Source organism: Crocodylus siamensis, chromosome 12 (assembly GCF_052110815.1).
Source record: "Crocodylus siamensis isolate JL-2025a chromosome 12, ASM5211081v1, whole genome shotgun sequence".
Lineage (NCBI taxonomy): Eukaryota > Metazoa > Chordata > Crocodylia > Crocodylidae > Crocodylus > Crocodylus siamensis.
The window spans coordinates 34,302,773-34,327,518 of NC_143406.1; the positions used below are offsets into that span (position 1 = coordinate 34,302,773).

The window sequence follows — 24,746 nt, forward strand, 5'->3', positions numbered from 1 at the left end:
CCTGCTCCCAGAACATGCAGACGGAAGTTACTGAAGGCACTCCATTTTGGAGAGTCTTCGTCTAAACCCTCATGCAATGAGGGTTCAGATTGTTGTGGGATCGGGACCTTTTAAAAGTGCTCAGCAGCCATGCACTTGTGTTTGGTCATAACTGTAGAGCACTTTCAGGTGCTAGGTCAGGCAAAAATTGTCACTTCTGTCTGCGCCTTGATTATCTGCACTCAGCCCACTGGAACATCTTGAAATTTGGAGACTACAGTTTTGGGGAGAGAACATCAAAAACATCTCTAAGATGGGTTATTTTTAAAACTCAGATATAATCTTAGGAAGATTCTGGAACAAGAAACCATATCACATGATATTGCTAACCAGTGGTAAGGCCTAGGGGGGCCTTAGTTCCATTACTGTCCCCAAGGAAGAAGCCAAACAAACATCCTAGATTGTACAAGCGCTTACTGCATAGTGTGGAAATATTGCCCATACTTGTTGACTATGACCACAATCATCAAACATCCCACAAATCACAATTTGCAAAGAACAGGCTAAAATATTGGGTGAGCAATTTGTACTATGTTGCCCAAAGTACAATTATAAGAGAAGAGTCTATCAGAGTTCAAAATATTAAGAGTAGCTTCAAAGTTCAGGATTATGTCCTTAGCAATTTTACTCTTGCAGTATACATCCCAATGTGTGCACTGAGTGGCAGCAGTAGTTCCTGAGAATCTTTTTCTTCCATAGAATACATATGTATTCTTTTATATTACCTACATGACTAGTCTCAAGCCAAAATTTCTCTATAGTGTTTACTATCTTAATGGTGCCTCACAAAGCACTCTCTATAATCCAATGAAATTTCCTAATAAAGTTACTGTCAGTTTACCAATAAAGTCAATGAGACAATTGCTTAAGTCAAGACTCCAAAACTTGGCCTGTAGAATATAAAAGTGAAATGAGGAGAAATTGCTAAAAGGCAGATTTTGCCATGCATGTTCACCCCAAATAGTATTGCTTGAGTAGACAGTGACATCAGTACTATTGCTTTCAGAGTTCAGATACTGCTCAACAAGAGTTTGGATTTCAGAATCTGGCCATAAAACATTAGCTTATAAACATAAAACATGGTAGTGAAATACTGCATTGAGAGCAGTAAGAATAAGGAAGTTATTTGTCAGATTTTACATCACCAGCTATTAACTATTAAATAAATAAAATACAGGAAAAAGGGCACAGCAATTTTTAGATCCCTAAAGATGTAGCTCTCAATATTTTTTAGAGAGCTCTGCCATTTTCACAGAATAATGTGACACTACGATAAGAAATGTACTTATTTTAACTGTAAAAAATCAACTTAGGACACAAAATTACCAGGCAGTTTAAGTATATTTATAAGACTGGGTACCTAGAGTTCAAACAGACTTTAAGCACCCTCTTTAAGCACTTAATTAAAAAAGATACACAATGTTTATGTCTGTTTTGTTACTCATTAGTTATCAGCATGGAAATATAAGTTAAAAAAAGCTTTATGTACTACCTACAGACAAGAAGGCAAATTAGGATAAATTTTCCTTATTACTTCTTCCGGCAAATCTAGAAAAGGCTAATACAGATTCTGTTCCATCCATGGCCAGCTGGTGCCTCCTGATTCTGGGGGGGCACCTGCAAAAACCAGTGCTGGTGTGGCAAGCACCTGCAGATGCCGGCATTGGTGGTGGGGACAGCTCTGTCGGGGGGCAGGGGGCATATGCCCCCCCTACCAGTCGCCAATGGTTTCATCCCAAAATATTTCTCCAACTCCCACTCCTTCAGTGAGACAGGATCATTAGTAGTCTGTTCCTTCATCAAGTACTCCCACTGTAGATAACATTAGTTAAAGTTTTAATGTATACATTGGTACACAGTAAAGAGCTATAGAGAGCTATGTACCAAAGAGATCAATATGTTGGGGTACCCCACACAAACATTTTTGATCAGACAAGTAGTGAGCCATTTTTGGTTCCCATTGAAGTGCTTATATTTTTATTTTATTTATTAATTATTTATGAATTTAGTAGATTTATGTTGGATTGAGATTGAACACCACTTGATTACACTTTTTTAACTTGGACTATATGAAAATATGGTAGGATTTTTGCTATAAATACAGGCTATTTTGCACAAAAAACCCCAAAGGGCATGTATTGGTACTTGTATCATAAAGGCAAAAATTCCATAAAGAAAACAGAGGAATGACTCCTAGATACCAGGGTACCAGTGGGATTTTGGAGCCCAGACAATGCTAGAAAAACCTTGGGTTCTCTTATCCATTCCAAGTATTTTCTCACTACCTCCTTTCCCCATTCCTTCTCTCTCTTTTTTCTTCCTGATGTTCCTTCAGGAACAAAGAATATCCTGGCTTTGCTCAGTAACATGTTGTCCTTCTGCCCCTGCCCTCCTGATACTAACTTTACACTTGAACAGACTGTAACTTCTGACCATTTTCTTTTTCTGCCCTGAAAAGTGTCACCAGCTTCTCTTCTCTTTGAGACACCCTGACTTCTTTCTTTTGCTCCGGGTGTAATTTACAGGTCACTCAGTGAACGCAGAATGAAGAAGAAACCACGGAGGGGTGCAGATGTCAGGCAGTGGAGTATTATGGAAAGAGAAGAAGCAGGGAGGCAGTGCCTCAAGACAGCAGGTCTGAACCCTGCACTGACAGGTGTGGGTTAGCGAACGACTCTTACCACACCTGCCAGTAGTGTCAGGCCTCCGAGGAGGACATAACAGGAGGAAGCCCAGCTGCTTGGCAGCAGGCTGGGAGAAGAGCCAGACTTTGGCCCTCAGTCTTGGAGGGGTGAGATCAGGGTAGCAGGGTAAAGAGGCGATATGGGGGACAGGTGCAGTTGGCTGACTTCCCTGGGGGAAAGGAAGGCTTGTTGCTGAGCTACTCTTCTATTAATAGATACCTGGTGTCCCACCTAGTAGGGGCTTCCTGGAGGAAGAGGGCCACCATAACCTTGTGCCCCACTTCCCTTTTGATATGTAGAGGGGTTGGACTCCCATGGACATGGCTGGAAGTCAAGTTTCCTACAGCTAGACCTGAGCTGTTGGTTGTCTGAGGGTCAGAGCAGGTGAGTGCAGGTACTGAGCTGCTCCCTAGAGAGTGCCATGGAGGGTTAACCCTGTCGCCACCGTGCCTTGTCCTTCAAATACAGGTCTTATTCCCCTCCTCTCTTATTTGTGGTCTTGAAAGTTTATTCTAAATAAAACCATGGTGGCCCTTTAGTGAGAGTGCATGTGCTTTAACTTTTGCCATGCAAGTAACTCTTCTTGAAGAAAATGACCTGAATGAGTGACATTCTTTAAGTATGTAGGCTTTGGACCTGCTTGTGCCCTTCAACACGCCGCAGGCAGTAACTTACCTAAACATCCATGACTTTCATCCAGAAAATTCATACCAGTACATCTCCAGTTTGCTTGTATTACTTGCCTTATTCCTGCCTCCACTCCAACCCCTACCCCCCAAATAGACCAGTTAGTTCTGCTTAATCACAAAATCTGATGGTTGATTAGAAGGAAGCAACAAGTTGGCAGCTTCACCATAAAAGGAGAAAACAGAGTAAAGATCAGATGTTAGCTTACTGCTTCTGTACTTTTATTACCAGTTAAAGGGGACCTTTTTAAGGCAGTTCCACTAAGGACACAGCAACAGATGGGGTTTCACATAAGTGTCCTTTAAATTGATATAACATTACTTAAATCTGTAGAATTCCATGTTTTCTTACAAATTTAAGTAATTTTTCCTATTGATACAGCTTTTAAACAGTTTATTTCATGACTGTTTTAGAATAAAGAAACAAGTTTTCTGAATCTTGAGAGGGCTGTAATAAGTCTTACCAAGCGCTGAATTTTCTGGACAGAGCACTTGTGAGAAGTCTAAATGTATATGCAAGTTTTAGCCCAATTATTGCTGCCTACCTACTTCATTTACTAGTAATGGTTCAGATATTCTTATTACACTGTTGTCTGTCTTCCTCTGTGTTTTGGTTGGGGGAGAGGGTAGGCCAAAAGGGCAGAAGGTATTATGAGAATTACAGGTTTACAGACCAAGAGAACAGCACGTGTACAATACACATAGCTACGTAATTGTAAGGCTGTTTTCTATATGCAGCATCTTAAGTGTAAAGTTAGTTTGCTGGCTTGTCTGCCAGAGCATAGTCTAGTCTGTATGATTTAGTTCAACATAGCAGCTGTTGCAGCGAGACACTGTTCTCCTGAGGAATTCCTAGTCTCAAACTAATTTTGACTTTTAGATTAAAGGAAACTAAGTTAAGGTTGCTCTCTGTTTGGTATGTTAAATAATGGTAGAGAATTAGGATGTAACTTCCTTATCTGATGAGATGCCAGGGTTCTATCATGAAGATTTCTGCTTATGTACACACATATAAAATGGCTGTATTCACCATTTTGGGCAATGGGAGACTGAATTGCCTTCCTTCTCGCTCAGTTGTCAGAAGAGATCTTGCAAACTTACATACTTCAAGTCTGGATGGGATCCTACTAACAGAGGACTTGGAGAAAGCATTTAAACAGCTGCATCCTAAGGCTGAATATTCTTCAGCCTCTTAAGATTCCATCTGATTTCCTTCTGGCCCTTTTATCATATTAAATGTAATCATTTTAAGAGGTTCCAGTTATCTATGTCATATAATAGTGTATTTTTAATGAGTCTAATCTACCCTCGTCTGTTAACTCTTCTTTCCCTGTATAAACTTTTGTAATTCAACTACCTGTATGCTGGATAGCTGTATCAATACATCGAATACATCTGGCTGATGACCTACCATGTGTTATCATAGCACTTTATTCACCTCTGTGTTTTGTTCCTAGATTATAAAGAGTAGATTCTTAAATCTTTGTTTTTTTCTTCCTTGTATTCCTTGCAATATTTTACAAGCACTGTAGAACAGACTACAAAAGACTCCTGAACTCTCGGTGTCATTGCATGCTGCTAGAACTCTTCATCTTTGAACTCCACAGGGCATGTTATGGCCCTAGTCACAATATAGAAATATCCAGAGAAATATCTTACCAACTATATTTTCAAAGAAAAGTAGGTATGTGGTAAAGTAACTGGATGGTTATCATACTGAATTAATGACTATTGGTTATAGACTGACCCCAGGCAAGACCCCCCAGGCCTCTGCATTGAACACTATACATCCAAAGCCACCTGCATGATTTAGGTGTCCAAGTCTAGTTGAGATTACTGGGAATTATGGATGTATCCCAACTGGCATCTTTCAATGCTTGAGCAAAAAGCACATCCAAATATCTAAACTGAAGTCATTTGTCTACACTGTTTAGTCCTAGCTCTTAAGTACATTGCACTCTCTCTGTTTTAGAGATAACTTATCTCATTTCTTCATGAAAGACTAGGTTTCAGTCAAGTCTGAATTGTTACTGGGGTTAGTGAGCTCAGCTATTTGAACACCCTAATATCCACAAAACAGTGCTCAAAGGAGGGGGAATTTGAAAGATGCCAGTTGGGATACATCCATAATTCTCATTAATCTCAATTGGACTTGGACACCTAAATCATGCAGGTGGCTTTGCATGTGTAATGTTCGTATGATAACCATCCGGTTACTTTACCTACATACCTACTTTTCTTTGAAAATATAGTTGGTAAGACATTTCTCTGGTTATTTCTCTATTGTGACTAGAGCCATAATATGCCCTGTGGAGTTCAAAGATGAAGCGTTTTATCAGCATGCAATGACACCGAGAGTTCAGGAGTCTTTTGTAGTCTGTTCTACAGTGCTTGTAAAATATTGCAAGGAATACAAGGAAGAAAAAAACAAAGATTTAAAAATCAACTCTTTATAATGTAGATTAGAAGATAGTGGGGAAGTGGTGAGGTAAGATCCTGTGCTACTCTAAATTACACTAAAGGCTCCATTGATTTCAGCGGAACTTTGACAACTGATGCAACCTGAAGATCTACCCTTTATGGACTAAAATTTGCCCAGCAATATAGTAACATGGCGTTGCCCCAGGCATCCCTGAGGGAGAAATAATAACAGTAATTCACTTAAGTATCATGAATATAGTCACTCCTCAAAGCAAGGTAAGAGGAGTATTTGGTATACATGCCTGATCCTTGCTCTCTGGGGCAGGATATGAAAAACTTCGCAAGGAAAATATTCTAGGATTCAGCACTGTGATCCAGCCTTTGTGAATATAAAAAACTTGTTTACTCTCCATTTGTAAAAACTTTTACACAAACTACATATCTGTCAGTTTGTGTTGCATATACTCATTCTTGTTGATGTCTACTTACTACATATATAAAGTTTGGCAGAGTAACTAGAGATATTTTGAGGTTTGGTTCAGAAAATTGTGGAAAGCACAGATGCACTTTGACAAACAAAAGCACAGCATTAAAAGCATTGAAAGCAGCTGTGGATCTCTTCTGAGAGGGAAAGAATCCAAAATAGCATGTGCAAACAAATAAGCAAGGGAAACCTGAACATCCTAGGCTTTCAAAGTAAGTTCTCATGGGACTGCATCTCCCATTAAAGTGCCTGATATGTTCCGGATCGGTGTTACAGTGAAAATACAGCCACATACTTTCTTCTGATCTCTTCTTCCCCTTTTTTGTTCCTTCCTCCCACAATCCACTCACTCTCCTCTTCTCTGCTGTGAGGGAAGGTTATTTTCAAAAGGAGCAAATTCATCACAATATTGTGTAAGAGACTTTGAAAGCTTGTGCCAGCTTTAGAGGTCAAGAAAGGTGCAGGGAACACCAGATTCCACCTGCTGTTTAAACCGGGGCAATACCCTTCAAACAACAAGATACCCCCCCCCCCACACACACAAATTCCAGTCCTCACAGGTGTTGTTTGTGATTACCACATAAGCCAGGGGAGGGCAATTATTTCAGGCGGAGCGCCGCTTACTGAGTTTTGGCAAGCCATTGAGGGCTGCATGACAGGCAGCCAGGGCCAGATAAATATTACTTTTCTAAATTTTTAGGGGCCCCGTGGGTCAGACAGAATGGCCGGGTGGGCCGCATCTGGCCCCCGGGCCGCATTTTGCCCACCCCTGACAAGTTCCCAAAGGCAAACAAATTCAAGATACTTGCTGCTGTTTTGTAAAGGCTGTGAGGAGGGTCAAGACAAACAAGAATGGAGAAGACCAGTAAGGAAGTGGACTACCTCCCTGACTTGGGCAGGAACCAGTACTCCACTGGAATTTGCCCTAGGCAGGTTATCATTTATTGGTTAAGACAAAAAACTTTTGAGTGGAAATGAATCAAAGCCATTGCCCTTCCCAAGATGCGCTGAAGTTCCCAGAGGCTTTGACTTTGCTCCTCTCATCCCTAGTAGGATAGCCAAACCTTCTCTTGCATCTTTTGCTGGGTTTATCCTTCCCTGGTATTTTACTGGATCTCATGCTTCTTATGGAACAAAGGAAGCCTTCTGCCTGGCAGAGCAGGAATGTAGCCCCAGCTAACTCATGGCAGGTGCAGGAGATGCAGCAACCAGGCTGCCGGACTCTAATGGGGAAGCTGAGGCACAGAAGCCTGGACTTCGTTGGCTTATGCTTCTTCATCCCAGCATTTAGCCAGAGCTCCTGGCTCTCACCACTAGATACATTGCAGCAGTAACTTTATGGGGTCGTTTTGAAGCTGCACTGGTATAGTGGGACCAATTTATACTAGGTAGGTTACACTGTCACTGCCACAGCCACCGTACTCTGGAAATGAGAGATTTCCCAGATCTCATGAAGCTAAATTTCAGCATCTGCCCTGCGGTGTGCTTATGCCATAAATCTAAGTACAAGAGAACTTTATATGTGTAGGCTTATAAGGAACCAGGCTTCTATAATTAGGGGAAGGAAGCCAATTTTTGGTTATCTTTTCTGTGCAATGCAGAGAAGTGTCAAAAGCCCTGTTCTACATGTCATACTGTGTAACCCTATCTTCCATTCACACTCAACTATAGGGGCCAAGTGGTTTTCAAACAGGAAAAGCAAATTTTCTTTTATCATATTATCCACAGAGCTAGGAAGGCCTGATATATTATGGCAACTATTAAGTTCTCCAGGATTTAAGTGGGATTATTTATCTTTATGCAGCCAGCGCAGTGCTGCCTTATACACCCAGAAGATGAAAAATTAGGTTTCCTTTGCTTTGTTTTTCAAAGTCAGACCACCTCAGGGCCCAGTCTAGGAGCTCTTGCCCAGGCACTATTTAAGTCAATACAGACCGTAGAACTGAAATCTTGATAAACATCTTTCAATTGCTAAATACTCCCACCTCCTAACAAGTGATCAAGTGACAATGCAGTTCATCAGAGCTCCATTTAACTGAGACAAGTCTGTGCCTGGCTCTGAGGCAGCAGACCCTGTATTTATATAGCATTATAAACAGACTTTTTTTTTCCTGAAGAGCGTGGTTTCTTTTTTAGGATCAAAGCTGTGTCACAGAGCAGTGATGACATAAGAAGGAAAATCTGTGCAGTATTGCATTTTTTCTCTATCATTTTTTGGGCCTGATCCCTTCTATCGTTACAAGCAATTGTCATCGAAAAGCCGATTGTACTTCAATTCTGGATGTAGGACATGCAGCTCTAGAACATGAGAAAGCAAACAAATAGTGGGCACACGCATCTTACTAGGCTTTACTCTCCAGCAGCAAAATGACAGGACTCCTGACACAAATTCAACTAACCCTAGCAGCTAAGCTTGGAATAGTCTCTGTTGGTACAAAGGGAGTATTTTCCATGCCCGTATTTGCCAAAACTATTTGCTTAACTTAAAACCCTGCCCACATCCCTCTACACAGATGGGTAAATGAATTGTTTTTCCTTTTTGAGTCACATTGTTCATGGACTGCAATTCCTGCCAAAGAATTCCTAAGAAAGTTCTAGAGTCCATGTAACCCTTCTGTAATTGAAGAAAGCTATAAATCTTTTTCTGATTGCTGGTCAGTTGCTAGCTGAAACTAATGGTGCAATAAACTTTCATGACAAGTATCTTCTGATGATCTTGGAAGATTTCCAAATTTTATCACATTACTAACCCTGGTTATTTTCCAGCCTTACCTTGCAACATATTCCTGTATGCTGTATCCGCAATTGCATAGATATGGGGTGGCATCTCATGCCTCTTCTTTCCTTTGTACATATCAATAATCTTCTCTGAATAGATGGGCAGGTATTTATATGGGTTTACTACGACGCAAAAGAGACCTGAATAAGTCTGCAAGGAAAACCAGATAAAGAATGGTGTTGACTCAGGTTTTTGCCTCCTTTTAAGAGCTTGAGAAACATGAAGATCAAAACGCATTTATTTAGAGACAGTGTTTTAATAAGTGAATCACCTAGTTATCCTCCTATATAACAAGCAGAGGGCATATGCATTAAGAAATACAAATGTATAAATTCAAACTGATGCATACATACATGAAGTTTTTGGGTGAATATCCAGCTAATCATTGCTAACACTCAGACTACTACAGAGTATGTTCAAATGCTTATAAAAGTATCCATTGCATAATTCCACGGTATCCTGACTTTAGTTCCTTTCTAGGCAATGCAAAGGGAGAATAGACAGAATTGGTTCCCCCTCGTGCATTATATACATTATATAAGGCACAGACAGAAGTGCAGCTCCCTGGTCTAACTCATGGCACTCTATAGAGCTACACTGACCTCCCCAACCCAACAGACATTAGCTGTTTGGTCGGAAGAGTGCAGCATCAAGCTCCAATTTAGAGCCAATCCAGCAAGAGAGGCTGCCAGTCTGCAGCCTCTTTTCCTAACTCTGCTCCCACTCTTCCATCCCAGGTGTTGTCTCAGGATGGGAGAGGGAGAAGGCAGGGGAAAGAGGCCTGTTCTGGGGCTTGCCCAGCTGCACTGGAGTGGGGGGAGGGGCCTCACCTTTGGAACACCTTCATCTTGCAATAATTTGTCACATGATCAAAGCATTCTGCAGCCATGTTCTTCTGTTTGGACTTGGTTGTCGAGCGCTTTCAAGGGGCCGATTGTGCAACAAATGTAATTTCTGTCAGTGCCTAATGGATGTGTAATATTTTAGCTAAGTGAAATTTCTTCTTTTCAATTACTAGATGGCAAATTGCATAAACCAAAGCCTCTAGGTATAACTGGAAGGGTGGGAGAAAAGAATCAGTGAGTAAAAGGTGGCATGTTTACAATGCAGAAATAGATAAATACTGCAAAGAATGGTTCATCAAAGTCCACTCTAACTTGAAAAAACATTTTTGGTTAAACTATGTGTGTTATGTCTCGGCTTTGGGCATTCAGTTAAGCGATTTACACATGTGAATAAGGAAATTCAAAAGTGTGTACAATGAGGATTGGTTACATGTTGGAAGTTATGTTTAGCATTTTATCAGTCTCTTATCTGAAAAGATTTCAGCTATCCAAGCAGTAACAGAAAACAAAAGCGCACAACCTAAATGGCCATAACATGCTACAAAGAATGAATGGCAGTTACAGAAATTGAAAAATTTTGCAATCGACTCCTAGATTGAAATTAATTTGCAAACTCTGGTGAGTTAGGAGGCATTAGGATGAGAAATTGAACAGTTTGCAAGTAAGGAACTAAAATGTGTGAGAGAACACCCATAATCAATAACTCAACTAGCTCTAGCATCAGATTTGAAAACAGTACTATTAGTTTACATTCTATAATACTTATGGTCTAACATCCTTTAATTTTTCACTTATATATGGTATTATTTCACAAGGTTTTAAAATACCTAGTTAAGCCATTTCATGTGGTACTACTGCTCTTTGCTTTTCTCCTACTTGGTCTCAGGACTAAGTCTGAACATGGATCTAACTCCCCAGTATCATCACAAAAAAGCTCTGACATAAGAGGATACATGATTCCATCTTCTGTAGGCTTGGATCAGCCGTGTCCTTGAGAAGTTTTCACATAGAAGCACAGGGGTTTCCCTTTCTTGACCATATTAGGAAACAGCACAAGTTTCAAAACAGACTGAAAGCTTTGTATGGTATTACAAGTTATATCTCCTTATCCTTCAATTTACAGTGCTGAAAAACAGGTTGGGTGTGCAGAACTCCTTTGGTCCACACTAGTTATATATAAAGACCCCTGTTGCTCGCACTTGTTTTCCTTTTACAAAGACTGTTATTGCCATTGTACTGTGTCATGTAAGGTATTGAGAAAAGGATGGTCAGGCTGTTCACCTGCCTTCAAAGTCCTTAGGCTAGAACTGATGCCATGGGGAGTGGGGTTCATTAGTTAATAATACCAAATTCTTGGAAGTCTTGAAGAGATACCCCAAACTCTGAAATTCTGAAGTGATCTTGTATTGTAGGGACAGTGGAGTTTCCTTCTTATAAGATTGATCTCTTACAGCTTTCAGAACATGTAAAAACAGCCAGACTTTCATCCAAGGGATGGACTTCTATCTAGTGTACCTGACCTCCTCCCCAAAAGGTTTAGGTCTTCCATTTAAGAACAGCTATAATTTTGGCCTCTGGTCAGCAAAGTACTTAAAGACATGTTGATTACGTAGTGATGCAAGTAATGCCATAGGATGACTTATGTACTTCAAGTGAAGCAAGTCATTAAGTACCTAACCCAATTAGAACCTTACAAGACAAAGAAAACAGTGAACACGTTCTTGGGGTACAGAGATCAAACAAGCTATTGATCCAACCCCAGGACTCCTGGAATCAACTTGGAGCTGTGACAGACTTGTGTAATCTTGTGTAAAGATGGCAAGTTACAGGCCATCTTGCAATAATTAGAAAGGTATTGGGAAGACAAATTAGTGAATGTCAAGCTCTGTGCAGATAAGATGGTCAATTTAAGGATTACTCTTTAATGAGTGTTGTGACCAGATCCCACTTCAGAGGGTCATGAGCCGTAGGTACAGCTCAAAGAGCAAGTGAGCTTCTTTGGCATGGGGCAAGGCTCTAGTATGCAAGAGATATGGTGATTCAGCATATGTCCTTGGAAGTTTCCATCAAATATATCCAACCAATCCCAGGCTGAATACTGACTGGCAGAGCCAGCAGAGGTCACTCTTGCAGAGGTACCTCCTCTCCATGACATGGCAATTTGCGTGCCTACAGGGTGAATAAAGTCTTTTAAAATTAAATAGACCACAAAGAGCAGAAGCATTGTGTTAAACTAGAACACAGCATCTCCTGTTAGAACCATCCGCATTGTTAAAATCCCACCATTTTGTTTGAGTTTAAAGCTCGTCTGACACTGTTTTTAACCTGGTCCCCAAACATTACAAGGAGTTGCCATGCACTTAAGGGAACCAGCATCACACCCATATCCCTCCTACTTCAAATCATGCTGTAAGGATGCTACATGATCAGGTTCAGAAGGCACAGCCAGGCCTTCTGAGCCTGATCAGTCTAAAATAACCTAGACTCAAAACAGGTTTGAAAAATCCCTTCTGCAGGACTCAAGGATAATCAGCTTCTTTCTAGTCTGAAGGGTAGGCCTCAACCTTAAAGTACTGCTCTTTGTGACTGAAGAATTCTCACACTGACTCCAATTCTGTATCCAAGGGATGACAGACAAACACTACAGGAGAAATTCAGAGCCAGATCCACAGCAGGTATAAGTCAACATAGCTTTGACTTCAAAGGAGCTACGCTGATCTCTATTGGCAGAGGATGTTTCTCAAGAATGTAATTTTACCCTAAAACTTTACCTGTAATCATAAATTTGGGTTAATGTATAAATGTATTAATGTATAAATGTATTAATGTATAAATTTGGGTTAAATTAAACCAAATTTAAGGAAAGACACTGCAAGATAATTCTGGATCCAATCTAAACATACACTTTTTATATTTTAATATAATAGTCACTTACTATCTGATCTCTAGGGTAGAAATGGTATAGTCCCATTAAGCATCTACATGTGGGTGATATTAAGTGTTATTCAGATTATGCTTGATAATGGCTCTTTCTGTTCAAAGTATTTGTGGAAGTTTTATTGCTAGAAATTACTTTACAGACTTTCTTTTTATCATCCTTTGGTCTGGGTTCGTGGAACCTGACTGTTTAGAACAGGGGTCAGCATCCTATGGCCTGCAGCCTGAATCCAGCCCAGAAAGCAAGTTCATCTGGTCCACAGGTACATGTGCACCAGAACATCAGTACATGAAGGAAATCAGTGGTGGCAGTGGCAAGGGGAGTGGTGGCCAGGATGAAAGTGTGTACAAATTAATTGGGGGGAGGGGGAGGGCAGCAAAGAATAGGGGATACTCTGTTTACCAGGGCGCCCCTTGGGGTTACTAGGAACAACGGCCAAAAACTGACGGAGAGCAGATTTAGATTAGACATTAGGAAAAAAAAATTATGGCGAGGGTTGCCAAAATCTAGAATGGGCTTCCAAGGGAGGTGGTGCTCTCCTCTACCTTGGGGGTCTTTAAGAGGAGACTGGACAAGCACCTAGCTGGGGTCATCTGACCCCAGCACTCTTTCCTGCCCAGGGTAGGGGGTTGGACTTGATGATCTGAAACCATAAAAATCTATGAAATCTATGAGCCATTAGCATGCTGCTGCCTCAACCTTCTCTGTTCACTTTCTCTTGTCTCCTTACTGCAGCTGCCAATTTGTTCACTGACAAATTGCCCCTTGGTGGCATTTGGTGGCAAGATTAAGGGGCAGTTTCAATTGTGGGTGCCCCCCACTGGCAGGAGAGATGAGTCTGGGGGTTTTGGGTTTGTTTTTTTTTTCTTAAAGGGCCAGAACTGGCCAGGAGGGGCACCTGTGGGGGGTTTTGGGGGAGCGAGGGGGTGTGTTGGGGGCTTGTGCAGAGTGCCCCATGCAGTGTGGGGCAGGGTGGGGCAGCGGGCATCACCCCCTGCCCGGCAGCACTCACTGAACCGGGGCTTTTTTTTTTTTAAACAAGTCCCAGGAGCTGGGGCAGGCAGGACAACCATTTCCGAGCTGGGAGAGTGGGCGGGGGATGGGCCTGGCCTGGCCGATTTGGAGATTTGGCAGCAGTCGAATCCGATTCAGCTGAATCAAATTGAGACAGTGATCTGAATCACCGAATCAAATCACTGTCCCCCAAATCATCCGAATCCGAATCCAAGTGAATACTAGCTGTTTCATACAGGCCTATTAAATACAAGTTCTGCAATGACAGCTTACATGTTTTCCCTTTGATTATTTCACATCCAGTTTATAAGTACTAAAATGACACAATCTTCATCTTTTGCTTAATTCTTATGCCCAAAGAATATTTATCCAGTTTCCTTGCGTGTTTATTAAAAAACTTTCATAGTTCCAATGGACCAGGCAGGTAATTTCAGTTTTTAATTCAAGCTGTAGCAAAATCTTGAATCCACATTTTGTTAGGATTGTACTCCAAGGAGAAATTAAAAATACTATTTAGGTTCAATTCTCTTGTCAGTTATACCTGTATGACCCCAGAGTAGTCAGTATAGGCATCCCCTGACTGACAGAGAGAAGAGAGCTGTCCTCTTTATTTGAGGAGTTACATTTTTTTTTTGTGAACTAAGCTAGAAACCCTCTTTAAATGTGACTATCTCTTTAAAAGTATGACAGGTATTAAACTAGGGTTAGCTGTTGACATAAAGGCAGGCAGTTTTGCCTGACATAGAACAGTATCAGGAACCCATGTTACAGAAGTGCCAGAAGAAGGGTGCCATTGCACTCAGTATTAATTCATTTAGGGCTGTTAATAGATTTGATTTCAAAGTAGTTACTGTAGTATGAAATCAGTTTAAAGTACCTTTAGATACAATGTCTGCTCTACGATTTAAAAAAACAATTTTTCTATGTAAATGTCTCTTCCCTTTTATGAAGCGAAAGTCTCGTTAGAAGGGCACTGAGTAACTATATATGGGAAGCCATGGAACGGACTATTTACAATGTGTTGTCAAATGTGCAAAGTATACATACACAAAAGAGAAATATATCCCTTCTGATCTAGCTGAGTAATTTTATGTTGGTGAAAACAGACAAAACATTTTCAGACAGAAGTGATGGACGGTGTACCTTCAACAGTCTATACACAGCACTTTACAAAAAACAACTGATAGTTCAAAATGTTCATCTCTAAGATTAAAATCTAACAGCAGACTCAAATGCTGAGGCTGAAAAAGTGAATTTCAGGGATCTTGATTGTTGCTAACTATATTAAGTTCCCCTAGGAAAGGCATCAGATTTTACCACTTTAAATGGTTTTATTGGATAGTTAGAAGTCCCCTTTGTGCCATTATGTAACTACCACATTTTCTGTATTTCTACTAGCAATAACTAAGTTCCTTTGGAACTTTGTGTACTCTTTTTCTACAATGTAATAGCTATTAATATGATTAATTGTAGTGTTTGGATAAAGGCATAGATCCATGTAGACTAAAAGCCAATCTTGAAAGCCAAGGCTATGCAATTCCAACTCATGGGAGCATGGCAAAGGTTCCAATTTGTTGTGAACAAAAACTTGACCAACAAAAACTGAATTTAGATGAAGTATGAAATATACAGTTGAATTATGACCCTGATTCAGTAGAACGCTTAAACATGAGCGGACCCACTTATCTCTTGAGTCTACTTACATAAATTAGACCTGAGAAGTATCTCTCCCTTATATTGTGCAGCACTGAAGCTTCATTGAGGCAAGTCAGCTCTGCCATGTCCTCCACTTTGGAAAACTTTGGAGGATTCATCTTCTGGATGTCATCTTTGCTGACTGTAATTTTCTTTCCATTTTCTGCCAGTTCAATGAGAACCTCATCGCCTTTCTCTTCTTTGATACTTGCCGCTTCAAATCCATGTTTTTCTGATGGGACCCATACTAATTTTCTGGCTGACCAATCTGCCTGGGCAAGTGGGTCATTCATAAAGTTTTTGTCCACAAAGAGAAACTTCTCATCATCGCTTAATTGAGTCTTCTGTGACATTTTGGCTTAGTCACCTGTTGATAAAATTAAACAAAATGTTTATAAGAAAGCCAAAAAAAAAGATTTATAATTTTCAAGCAAAACATGATTGCATATTATTCACACGGCAAGTAAAGTACTATTGTTACAGTTTTGAATGTCACCTTGAAGTTCAGGCTCCGTCCATATAAGATTTAAGTTAAATAAAAAGTATATTCTATATGTACCACCACTACTTAGTTGATGTAATCCTTTTAGGACAGAATGGAGTTATTAAGAGTTCCAAAGGGATTTTGGATGATAAGGGGTTATATAAAATACTGTGCAGTAGCATAACTCAGAAGGACCAAACAGGGAACCAGTCCCAGGTGCCTACAACGCAGTAAGGCTGAAAACAATCTTGTCACATCAAGTATCCTTTCCGAACACATAATATCTATCCAACTCCAGCTCCTCTTTTTAGATGGAAGCAGCAGGACACTTACAGAAGCTTCTTCCACTTTTTGACAGATGACTTACCCACTGCGGGGTTACTGGAACAGAAACAGCGATGGCTAGACCAATTGTAGGTTTCTTCCCTGTACCACTCCATCCCACCCATATACACCCCAGCTGAGGTTTAGGAAAGAAAAGCAGTCACTTTTCACTCTGTTCTAACAGAAGTTAAAGACTCCATTGAGTCCCTTACTGCAAAGCATGGAGAGAGAAGGGAACTGAGGGCAGGAATCAGGGATGGCAAAGAGGAAAGGAGGACAAAGCCACACAGAAGAGGGTGACCTGCTTCTTCAGGAAGGAGAAGAATTAGGAAAAGAGTGGAAAGAAAAAGAAGCAGGAAATCTGAGGCAGCGAAAAGGGGGAGGAAAAGTAGTTAGGATAAAAAAAGGGAGAAAGAAAAAGGAAAAGATGAAAAGAGCTCAATTTCTTTGAGAATTAAATATTTACAAGGCCCAGGCAAAACACTGACCCTAAGGGAGTTGACATGAAAACTAGAGGCCACTAAGGGCTCATACTGAGGAAGTTCAAAGAACTCCCACAATCTGTAAAATGGACTGCTAATTGAACAGGCATTGGAGAGGCTGGGATCTGTGTGGACTTACATAGCTGGCTATTTGCGCAAGTGGTCATGCTTTACTCTCACTGTCATCACTTGGTTATAGTCTTACTTGAAAAAACCTGCATCTGAAAGAATGGCTCTTTTTAAATGGTGGGTTTTGGGTTTAGGAGAATAAGGTCTGCCACACAGAAGCCACCACACAGTTTAAAACCAGGAGCCTAGCTGTAGAGAAGCCTAAAGGAGTTTGGTAGTGAAAATCTACTGAAACTGAATGTAAGTTAGATGCTGTATTCCTTAGACCCCTTTTAAAGTCTCCAGCCTAAAATCAAATGACTTTCCTTTAAAGCAGTGGTACCCCAACCCATGGCTTGCAAGCAACATGTTGCTTGCAGCCAGTGGGAAATTTTGCTTTATCAAGGTGACAGGGAGAACAAGCACAATATTGCCCAGCGTACTACTGTGTTCAGGTACACTGCTGTAAAAACCTTAGTTATACTGTCATAAATTTTGTCAGAACAACCCCAGATGGAGAATTCACCCATTTCATGTGTGCACCATCTGTACCCACTGTGGTAAGATTAAACAGAAAACCAAAGGCATTTTAGTCCCATTATTCACAGTGGGCCTGCCAGTCTTCGTTAAAAAGAACCTTTCTGATAGCCAATTCTTTTTGCCAGGTTTCTGGGTATGCAAACCTTGTAGACAAATCTGTGAAAGGAGCCTTGGAAAAGAACTGCAAAAAGAAAGCTATTTGACCTTTGTACAGATTAAAGCAAAAATGCTCACTTGTTGCCAAAAGGGCTGGTAGAGCTGCACAGTTCCAATAATGGAGATGGTATTCTCTAAAGGCCCAGATTCAAGTACCATTCAAGTCAATAGGAGCTTTGATATTGATTTCACTAGTGCCAGGACTCAGATTAAACTACACAGTGAAGGTTTGTAATGTGAAATATTGCTAATTAGAAGACATATGTGGACAAGAATAATGGAAACAAACCTACCAAACCACCACCACCACTTTTTTTAATTAAAGCAAAATTATTAAAACTCCTAGTGCAGTGAAAAACTTGTCAGAGATTAGACAAGGACCAAGGTTTTCTTTCACACTTAGTTGCCAAAAGATTAAGAAAACATTCAAGCCTCCTTTCCTTATCATACCAAACAGCAGGTGTTGACAGAAGTTACAAGCACCTTGTAGGCACTGCAGAATGCTACAAATGAGCCGCAGGTTTTCTCCTGTTTCTTGTAACTGCACGCGATTCAGGCAGAACTTTTGGTGTAAGTTAGTTAGTGCTTCCTATTGTTAAGGATTGAGTTAAGCCTCTTTGAAATTCTTGGGTGCATTTACCACCCTCTGCGTAAGAGTTGTAAAATATGAGATTGGGGATACAAGGATTAGCCCCACAGATTTTTGTTTTGATTTGGACAACCACACAAAAAAGTAAAGTTTGCCTGTTGCAAATGTATGGGAATATGATCTATGAGACATGTGAGATTGATGGACACTGCCTCAAACAATTCTGCAAATTCAGTCAGTGGTAGTTTCCTCGAAGGTGTGGTGCAAGCTAGAAAAAAAAATCACAAGCTTTCTATTTAACTTATGGTTCCAGCCTCCAGAAGCAGAAACTATAAAGGAACTACATGATGTGGCAGCTAGCCTTCCAGCAAAGGAGAGATGGAAGAGTTGAAATTTGTCTTGGTGTTGGGTCTTAGAAGCCTTATAGGCACTTAAAGCTCTTGTGGACCTGAAGCAGGAACAGATCCTTATGTTGCACAAACAGCGGTTCGTTCCCTGGAGGCGCGCAGAGATTACAGACACACAGACATCAGTCGGCACTTAAGGGTCTATTCGCTTGCAAGCAAAGGTCAGAGCAGAGCTGGATGCTCAAATTAACTCTGACCCCCGATTGTGTTTGCAAACGGCATTTATTTTCTCAAATCTCCTGGGCGCGTGCGCAGACACAGAAGTTTTTGCAGCTTACTTCCGTTTCATACAAACATACATGTAACTACATCATCACATACATCGCATGTATAGTATAATTAGTCATTTGAGTAGGGAGGGTGGAGAGGTAAATATGCAACAGCTAATTAAGCATCCTTAATGCCACAAGGGTTCATCAACAGTTCATTCCCCAAGGCCATGCAGTTAAATTCCAGTTTCTGTAATCAGCATGTGAAAGACTAAGGAGGGAGAGGGAGAAGCCTTGGGCAGCATGTTTTCTTATCAAGAGCAAGATGCAAGCTGTGCAATTCCAACACTTACTTGTTTGCTGAATATTTCTGATGAGCAGTAAACAGTATCAAAGGGAACCAGAGCTGCAAAATTTGAACTAGCAGATCTAGTAAATGCTGCTATAAAAGAAAGCTGTGAAATAGAAAGAGGGGAAGGTGAACTCCTACAGTTTCTATACTGCTTGTTCCAGCATCGTATTTTTCATTGAAATGAAAAGCAGCAGAAGAGTATAAAACATTTTAGTCTAAGAATCTAGAGAATTGCACAAGACTGATACTGGGGGAAACCTGTCCTTTAAACAGGAACTTCAAGGTTGCCCTTTATAAAAAAGCAACATTTGAAGCCAATATGGTGGGTCACTGAGGATATGCATCAGGAAACCATAACCGAGTCTTCAGCCGATCATTGTGTCTGATCCATTATTTTCAAAAAAAAGATTCTGGCATCAGGTTCTTCGGGGACTTGCATTAGAGGACTCTCATGCATGATTACAAGTAGCTGACATGCTGAATGAAACAGCAGGTTCAATTTTGCTTTCTACACTGGAAACTTAAGTAGTGAGTGTTGACAGACAGAAGTGGATCTAAAAAGTGAGGCACGTGCTTGCTCTGAAAGCAGTCAAGGACTGTAACTCTCCCAAGTCAATGCTCAAAGCTTCTGCAAAATATCTTCCATGCTGGGTAGGCTTCTGGAGAGGGCATTGTGCAGCCAGACCTTATGAGTAGTTACATTAATCCAAATTCTGCTTTATTCAAGGTTTTCCTTAGAAAGCACCCAGAATCTTCAGTTAGTGCAGCCTGCATGGACTTCAAAGAGAGGGACATAACCAACAGTGAGTTCTGGTCTTGGTTGCTGTATCTAGAGCTATACATGGCTGCTCACATTAAGCTTTTAAGGGAAAGCTTACAGATAATGGACTCAGATGTAGTCATGATTTTGCCTTATGAACAGATACTTCTCCCCCTTTTCATCAAACACTCACTCCCCCTCCCCACAGCTGCCAAGAGAGAAACAGCCTTCCACATAGTTTCTTTACTCCCCTCTCCAGGTCCACTGGAACAACCCGCCAGCTAGTATTGGGGTCATCAGCTGTGTTCTGCCACCTTGTTCTTCAACTGCAATCTAGAGCTACGTCCAAGCTCATTCTGAACATAAAGACTGACCTCAACAATCCTGCTGCATCCTTGTCTGTATCTGGGCACTAAAACAAGGTTTTCTTTTTATTTTAACAAGAGCTGTGCCATAATACATATTGTAATATGCTGCAGGGGCCTAGTTTAACAAAAATAAGAGCAAGCTTTTTGCATCAAACTGGAGAAGTAGAACATTTTCCCTGCCAGAAATTATTCCTGCTGTCGTTACTAGTCAAAATGCCCTGCTAGAAACAACCTCTTTCTAGAGCTCAAAAATATTATAGAAGGAAAAAATGTGTGTCCTTGAAGAGTACCAAATTACAAAGTCACAGAGAGATGCATGTTATACAGATATATTTGTGACTGCACAGGGGCACCCATCTTAAATTCTCAGAGGATGATACATTTCCTCCTTTCCTGCCACAAGTCATCTCTATGTGGTCTTCACACCCCTTGTTTTAACATGTCAAATGTCAGAAGTTGAACACTTGTTCTTTACAATTAATATATGCTAGTGTATTTTGCCTAGAGCAGAGTACAGGAAATGCCCTAAATCAAAAGGCAGTTGACAAAGTGGTGTTACCTCTTTGCTTTCAGCTAAGAATGTCTTTTCCTTTAGATGAGAAAGCAAAAGAATAGATTGCACCTCACTCCTCATTTCTGGAGCACTGCCTGTTGCACAGCATTATCCGAAAAACCAGTCCCATCCTCATGAGTAATATATTAGAGAAGAGAGTCTGCTGTTGGTCTCAATACCTCTTTGGAGAGATGCTACTTTTCTCTTTGGGGTAAAGATATTTCCAGCTTCCAAACATATGTGAACTTAGATTTTTTTTTAAACTAGCCGTGCATCCCATGGCTGTGGAGCTGGATTTGAGAGTCTGTATCTGCCATCAGTTAAAGCACAGACTCTGACATAATAGTTAAGTTGTTCTTGTTGGATACAGTTAGACAGGTACTATCGCTGTCACCTGCATTTTGAGGGTATCTTTGACATTACTGTCTGTGAAATCAAATAGTAAGTGCTATGTTGCTTTATTTGGAGTCCGCTTTATGTGCAATTCACTAGCCTCATCATATCTCATTTCCAGAAGCAATCGGAAGCAGTGTGCTGTAACAGTCTGACATGTGAGCTAGGACTCCTGAGTTCCCGTTCTGGTTCTGATACAAACTTCAACTGTGACCTTAACTAAAATACTTTATCTCAGCATGTCCATCTCCCATGGGAACAATGAAAATATTATCATGTAGTATTAACTTGGTTAAACATTCGGAGAGAGAAACTGCTAGTATTCTAACTATATCATGGGGTCCTGTTCTTACAAATTCTTTGTTTAGATGAAAGTGCCTGCCTCAAGAACGTAGGTTTTTCAGTCTCATACAATCAGAGTAGTGCAGTAACTTGGACTAAGCAACTAATGGCTACGTTAAATGGTCAGAATCCTTGCTTTATTCAAAGTTATTGCCTTCTTTATCAACTGTGATAAAGATGGGGGAAAAGAGGCCAAATGTTCATCCAATTTAACTCCATTCTTTGTGGAGATGAATAGATCAATAGTCTGAAATGCATTCTATTAAATAAAACCATACATTTTGCTTGCTCACTAGAATATAGAAATGCTAAGTCACATTTTAACTGAACTATTTCTAAGAAAAACTAGAGTTGCTGTTCCTCATTATTCTAAACTGAATTGAATTAAAAGGAACGCCAACAGATACACAGCTAATAAGTCAGTAACTTTTTAAAGAGCTCTGGACCCCTGCATGCATCTATGTATGCTACCATATATGGTCATGTTCTTCTCAATACTAGCTGTTCCACAGAAATGTAATGATAACAAATTCAAAACAAATACCTTTTAGGGAATTGCATGTCAATTGCAAATGTGATAATAAAAACCATTGTTTACATCAAAGTGAATACTGGCAGTGCAGTAACCTACTACTAAGAGCTACCACTCAATCAAGCTCTGAGGTTTCCAGTGGTTAATACCCTACTAGTTCATAAATTTAGCTTCTGTACTTCAGGATTAAAAGCACTCTAGGTTCTGAGGAGCTCAGAATGGCAACCCTTTACAAGATATATTGTTATGAGCCAATTACTAACAGGAGGCTTTGAGTATAAAATTAAAAGGTTGATGACTTTCTAAAAACATTAATCTAACAGCAGGTATTTTTCAATAAAAATCTGCAAAACATCTACCACTGAAATAACAGTTCGGCTCATAACTTCTCTCCCATGTTCAAAAGACTGTATATAATAAAATACAGGATTTTATAAAAAGACATACACATGTGAAGGCATAAGTCTTTTTCTTCTGAGATATCACTGATACTGTTTTCTATACTGTCAGTCTGCCATCTACTGACTCTTTTTTAAAATTTGTACCATATTATTCTTCCTTTTGGGAAAAAAACTTTTTTTCAGACTTGTGCATGTAAAACTATTTTAGCTAGTACAGTTTATAAAGAATGCCAATTTTAATTAGTTATTCCTGCCTCCTCTTTATTTCCAATATATAATTGTATGTATGAAATAATGAAGTCCTGCTGTACAGGTATTCCTTGTTTGGGGTTTTTACTCTTCAGTTTCTTGACAGGTTAATTATTTTACTCAGTTGTATTTTAATCAATAAGTTAATAAAAAGCACAAACATTGAGATGATGCAGCCAATTGCTTTTCTTAGTAGTACTGAATATTATATAAGCACTTTTAAACAAAACCAGTTACTCCATTCTCACTTCTTTTACTATAGTGGTCTTTTTAGTGGATACTTATATGCAGTCTTTGCGCCTGACATTCTTTGGAGGGAAAAATGGTGCTTTCATTTTTCAAAGTGCTGTTAGGCTGTACAAATTTCTGCACCCATTTTTAACTCTTTCCCTACAAATAGGCATAGATCGCCCAGAGATAATACAATTAACGTGTTTCTCAGCATATTTTTTGCGATTTCTTTAAATTGCTACAATATTATGGTGAATTTTAAAAATCAAATGCTCTATTTGCAATAGGCCAACAAGCATATTTTGTAGGACTGCTACTACCTGGAAGGGAAATTAGTAAGAATGAATTACCAAATTGACTTTAGATAACTAATTGCTGCTCCAAACAGGCATAGTAAATTAGGCTACTAAAATAACAATGTTGGAGACTTCTGTTCAGTCCCAGCTCCCTCCCCCAGCAGGAGACTCCTTTAGTCATTGTGGTACTTACAGATGTCCAATTAGGGAAGCAGGGAGTGAATTGGAGAGTCTGGAACCTGTACAGCTAACAGCTGGGACAGTCCAAATCCTCTCTGCCTTTGCAGCCTCCCTATATAGTGCTTCTGTCAATGGGGAGGGGCCCTGGGAACCACCTCCTGCTGGAAAATCCTCTTGGTACCTAGGTTAAAAAAGAAAGAGAATCAGCCAAGAACCTCATTCATCAAGAAGCCCAATTTAGGCTTGGCGACTCTGCCTCCAAACACGTCTGAACTTAGAAGAAACAGAATTGCTGTATCAGTCTGTCCCCTTGTTTTCTAACATTTGCTTGCACATGGAATGGTACATGGGACTGCTTGAAAGTCACAGTTTTTTTGCCCCTTCCCAGAAGAAACTTATGTGTTGGATCAAGCAAACAAGACCCTTTTAACCCTTTCCTCCATATCTGTGCCTCCCAGGCAACTGACAGTCCAGCAAGAAAGCAGAAGCCAAATCATGGGGGAGCTGTAACTACAGAAGACCCATTGTGAGATGTGGATGTGGAGTTCAGATGAGTTCCCTGTGAGGGACTGTCATGGAGAGAGAAGTTATTCCCAAGACAGCCAGGGTGTGGGGGTGGAGGTCTCTCTGTGTCTTGTGTTTATGTAACATTTAGGGCTTGGGGATGTTTTAAGTCCTGTCTATCTCTGGGGAATAAGAGGGTTATTTTTCCCAGCTCCCTACTGAATTTGCAGAAGTGGGTTTTTACTGCCGAGCTGGGTTCCTGAGAAAGTATTGTAAATAACTCTTATATATAAAAATACCTCCCTCTGTCCATAAAAGGAAGAGGACTGTTAAAGGGCTGAAGGGAAACCATCCCTAGGATGCCGTGGAAAGAACAGGAAGCATCAGCTGCCAGGGGAGCGGAGGACAAGGTGCTTGGAGCCAGACCAGGGCTGGGGGGGGAAGAGAATCTGGTCCTTGTCAACCTCCTGTGAAACCTTCAGTCCCTAGCTCCGTAGTCAGTACTCTTGTTCAGCAAGACCTGTGCTTGGGAGACATCCCAAAAAGGGAAAGCTAGGATCTTCCAGGAATACCCATCAGCATACCAGATATGAAATACTGAAGCTACCCGCACACAGCAGCAGACTAAATATGGTGCACTGATCTACCCAGAGAACCAGAGCATGATCCTGAGTGAAATGGTTGCTGCTGACTCCAAGCAG

At 40.5% G+C, this 24,746-nt stretch overlaps 1 protein-coding gene across 1 annotated transcript in view; it reads right to left on the minus strand.

Moving 5' to 3' along the window:
* The window catches only part of MYH11 (myosin heavy chain 11), an 89,067-nt gene extending 65,443 nt beyond the window's left edge, over nt 1-23,624 (minus strand). Inside the window, exons 1-3 of the mRNA XM_090024831.1 lie at nt 23,555-23,624; nt 15,594-15,952; nt 9,087-9,243 (exon numbers count right to left, since the gene is read on the minus strand). Coding sequence (XP_089880957.1) covers nt 9,087-9,243; nt 15,594-15,938 — 502 coding nt within the window. The 5' untranslated portion in view covers nt 15,939-15,952; nt 23,555-23,624. The remainder of the gene's footprint in view (nt 1-9,086; nt 9,244-15,593; nt 15,953-23,554) is intronic.
* Nucleotides 23,625-24,746: the final 1,122 nt, after the last annotated feature.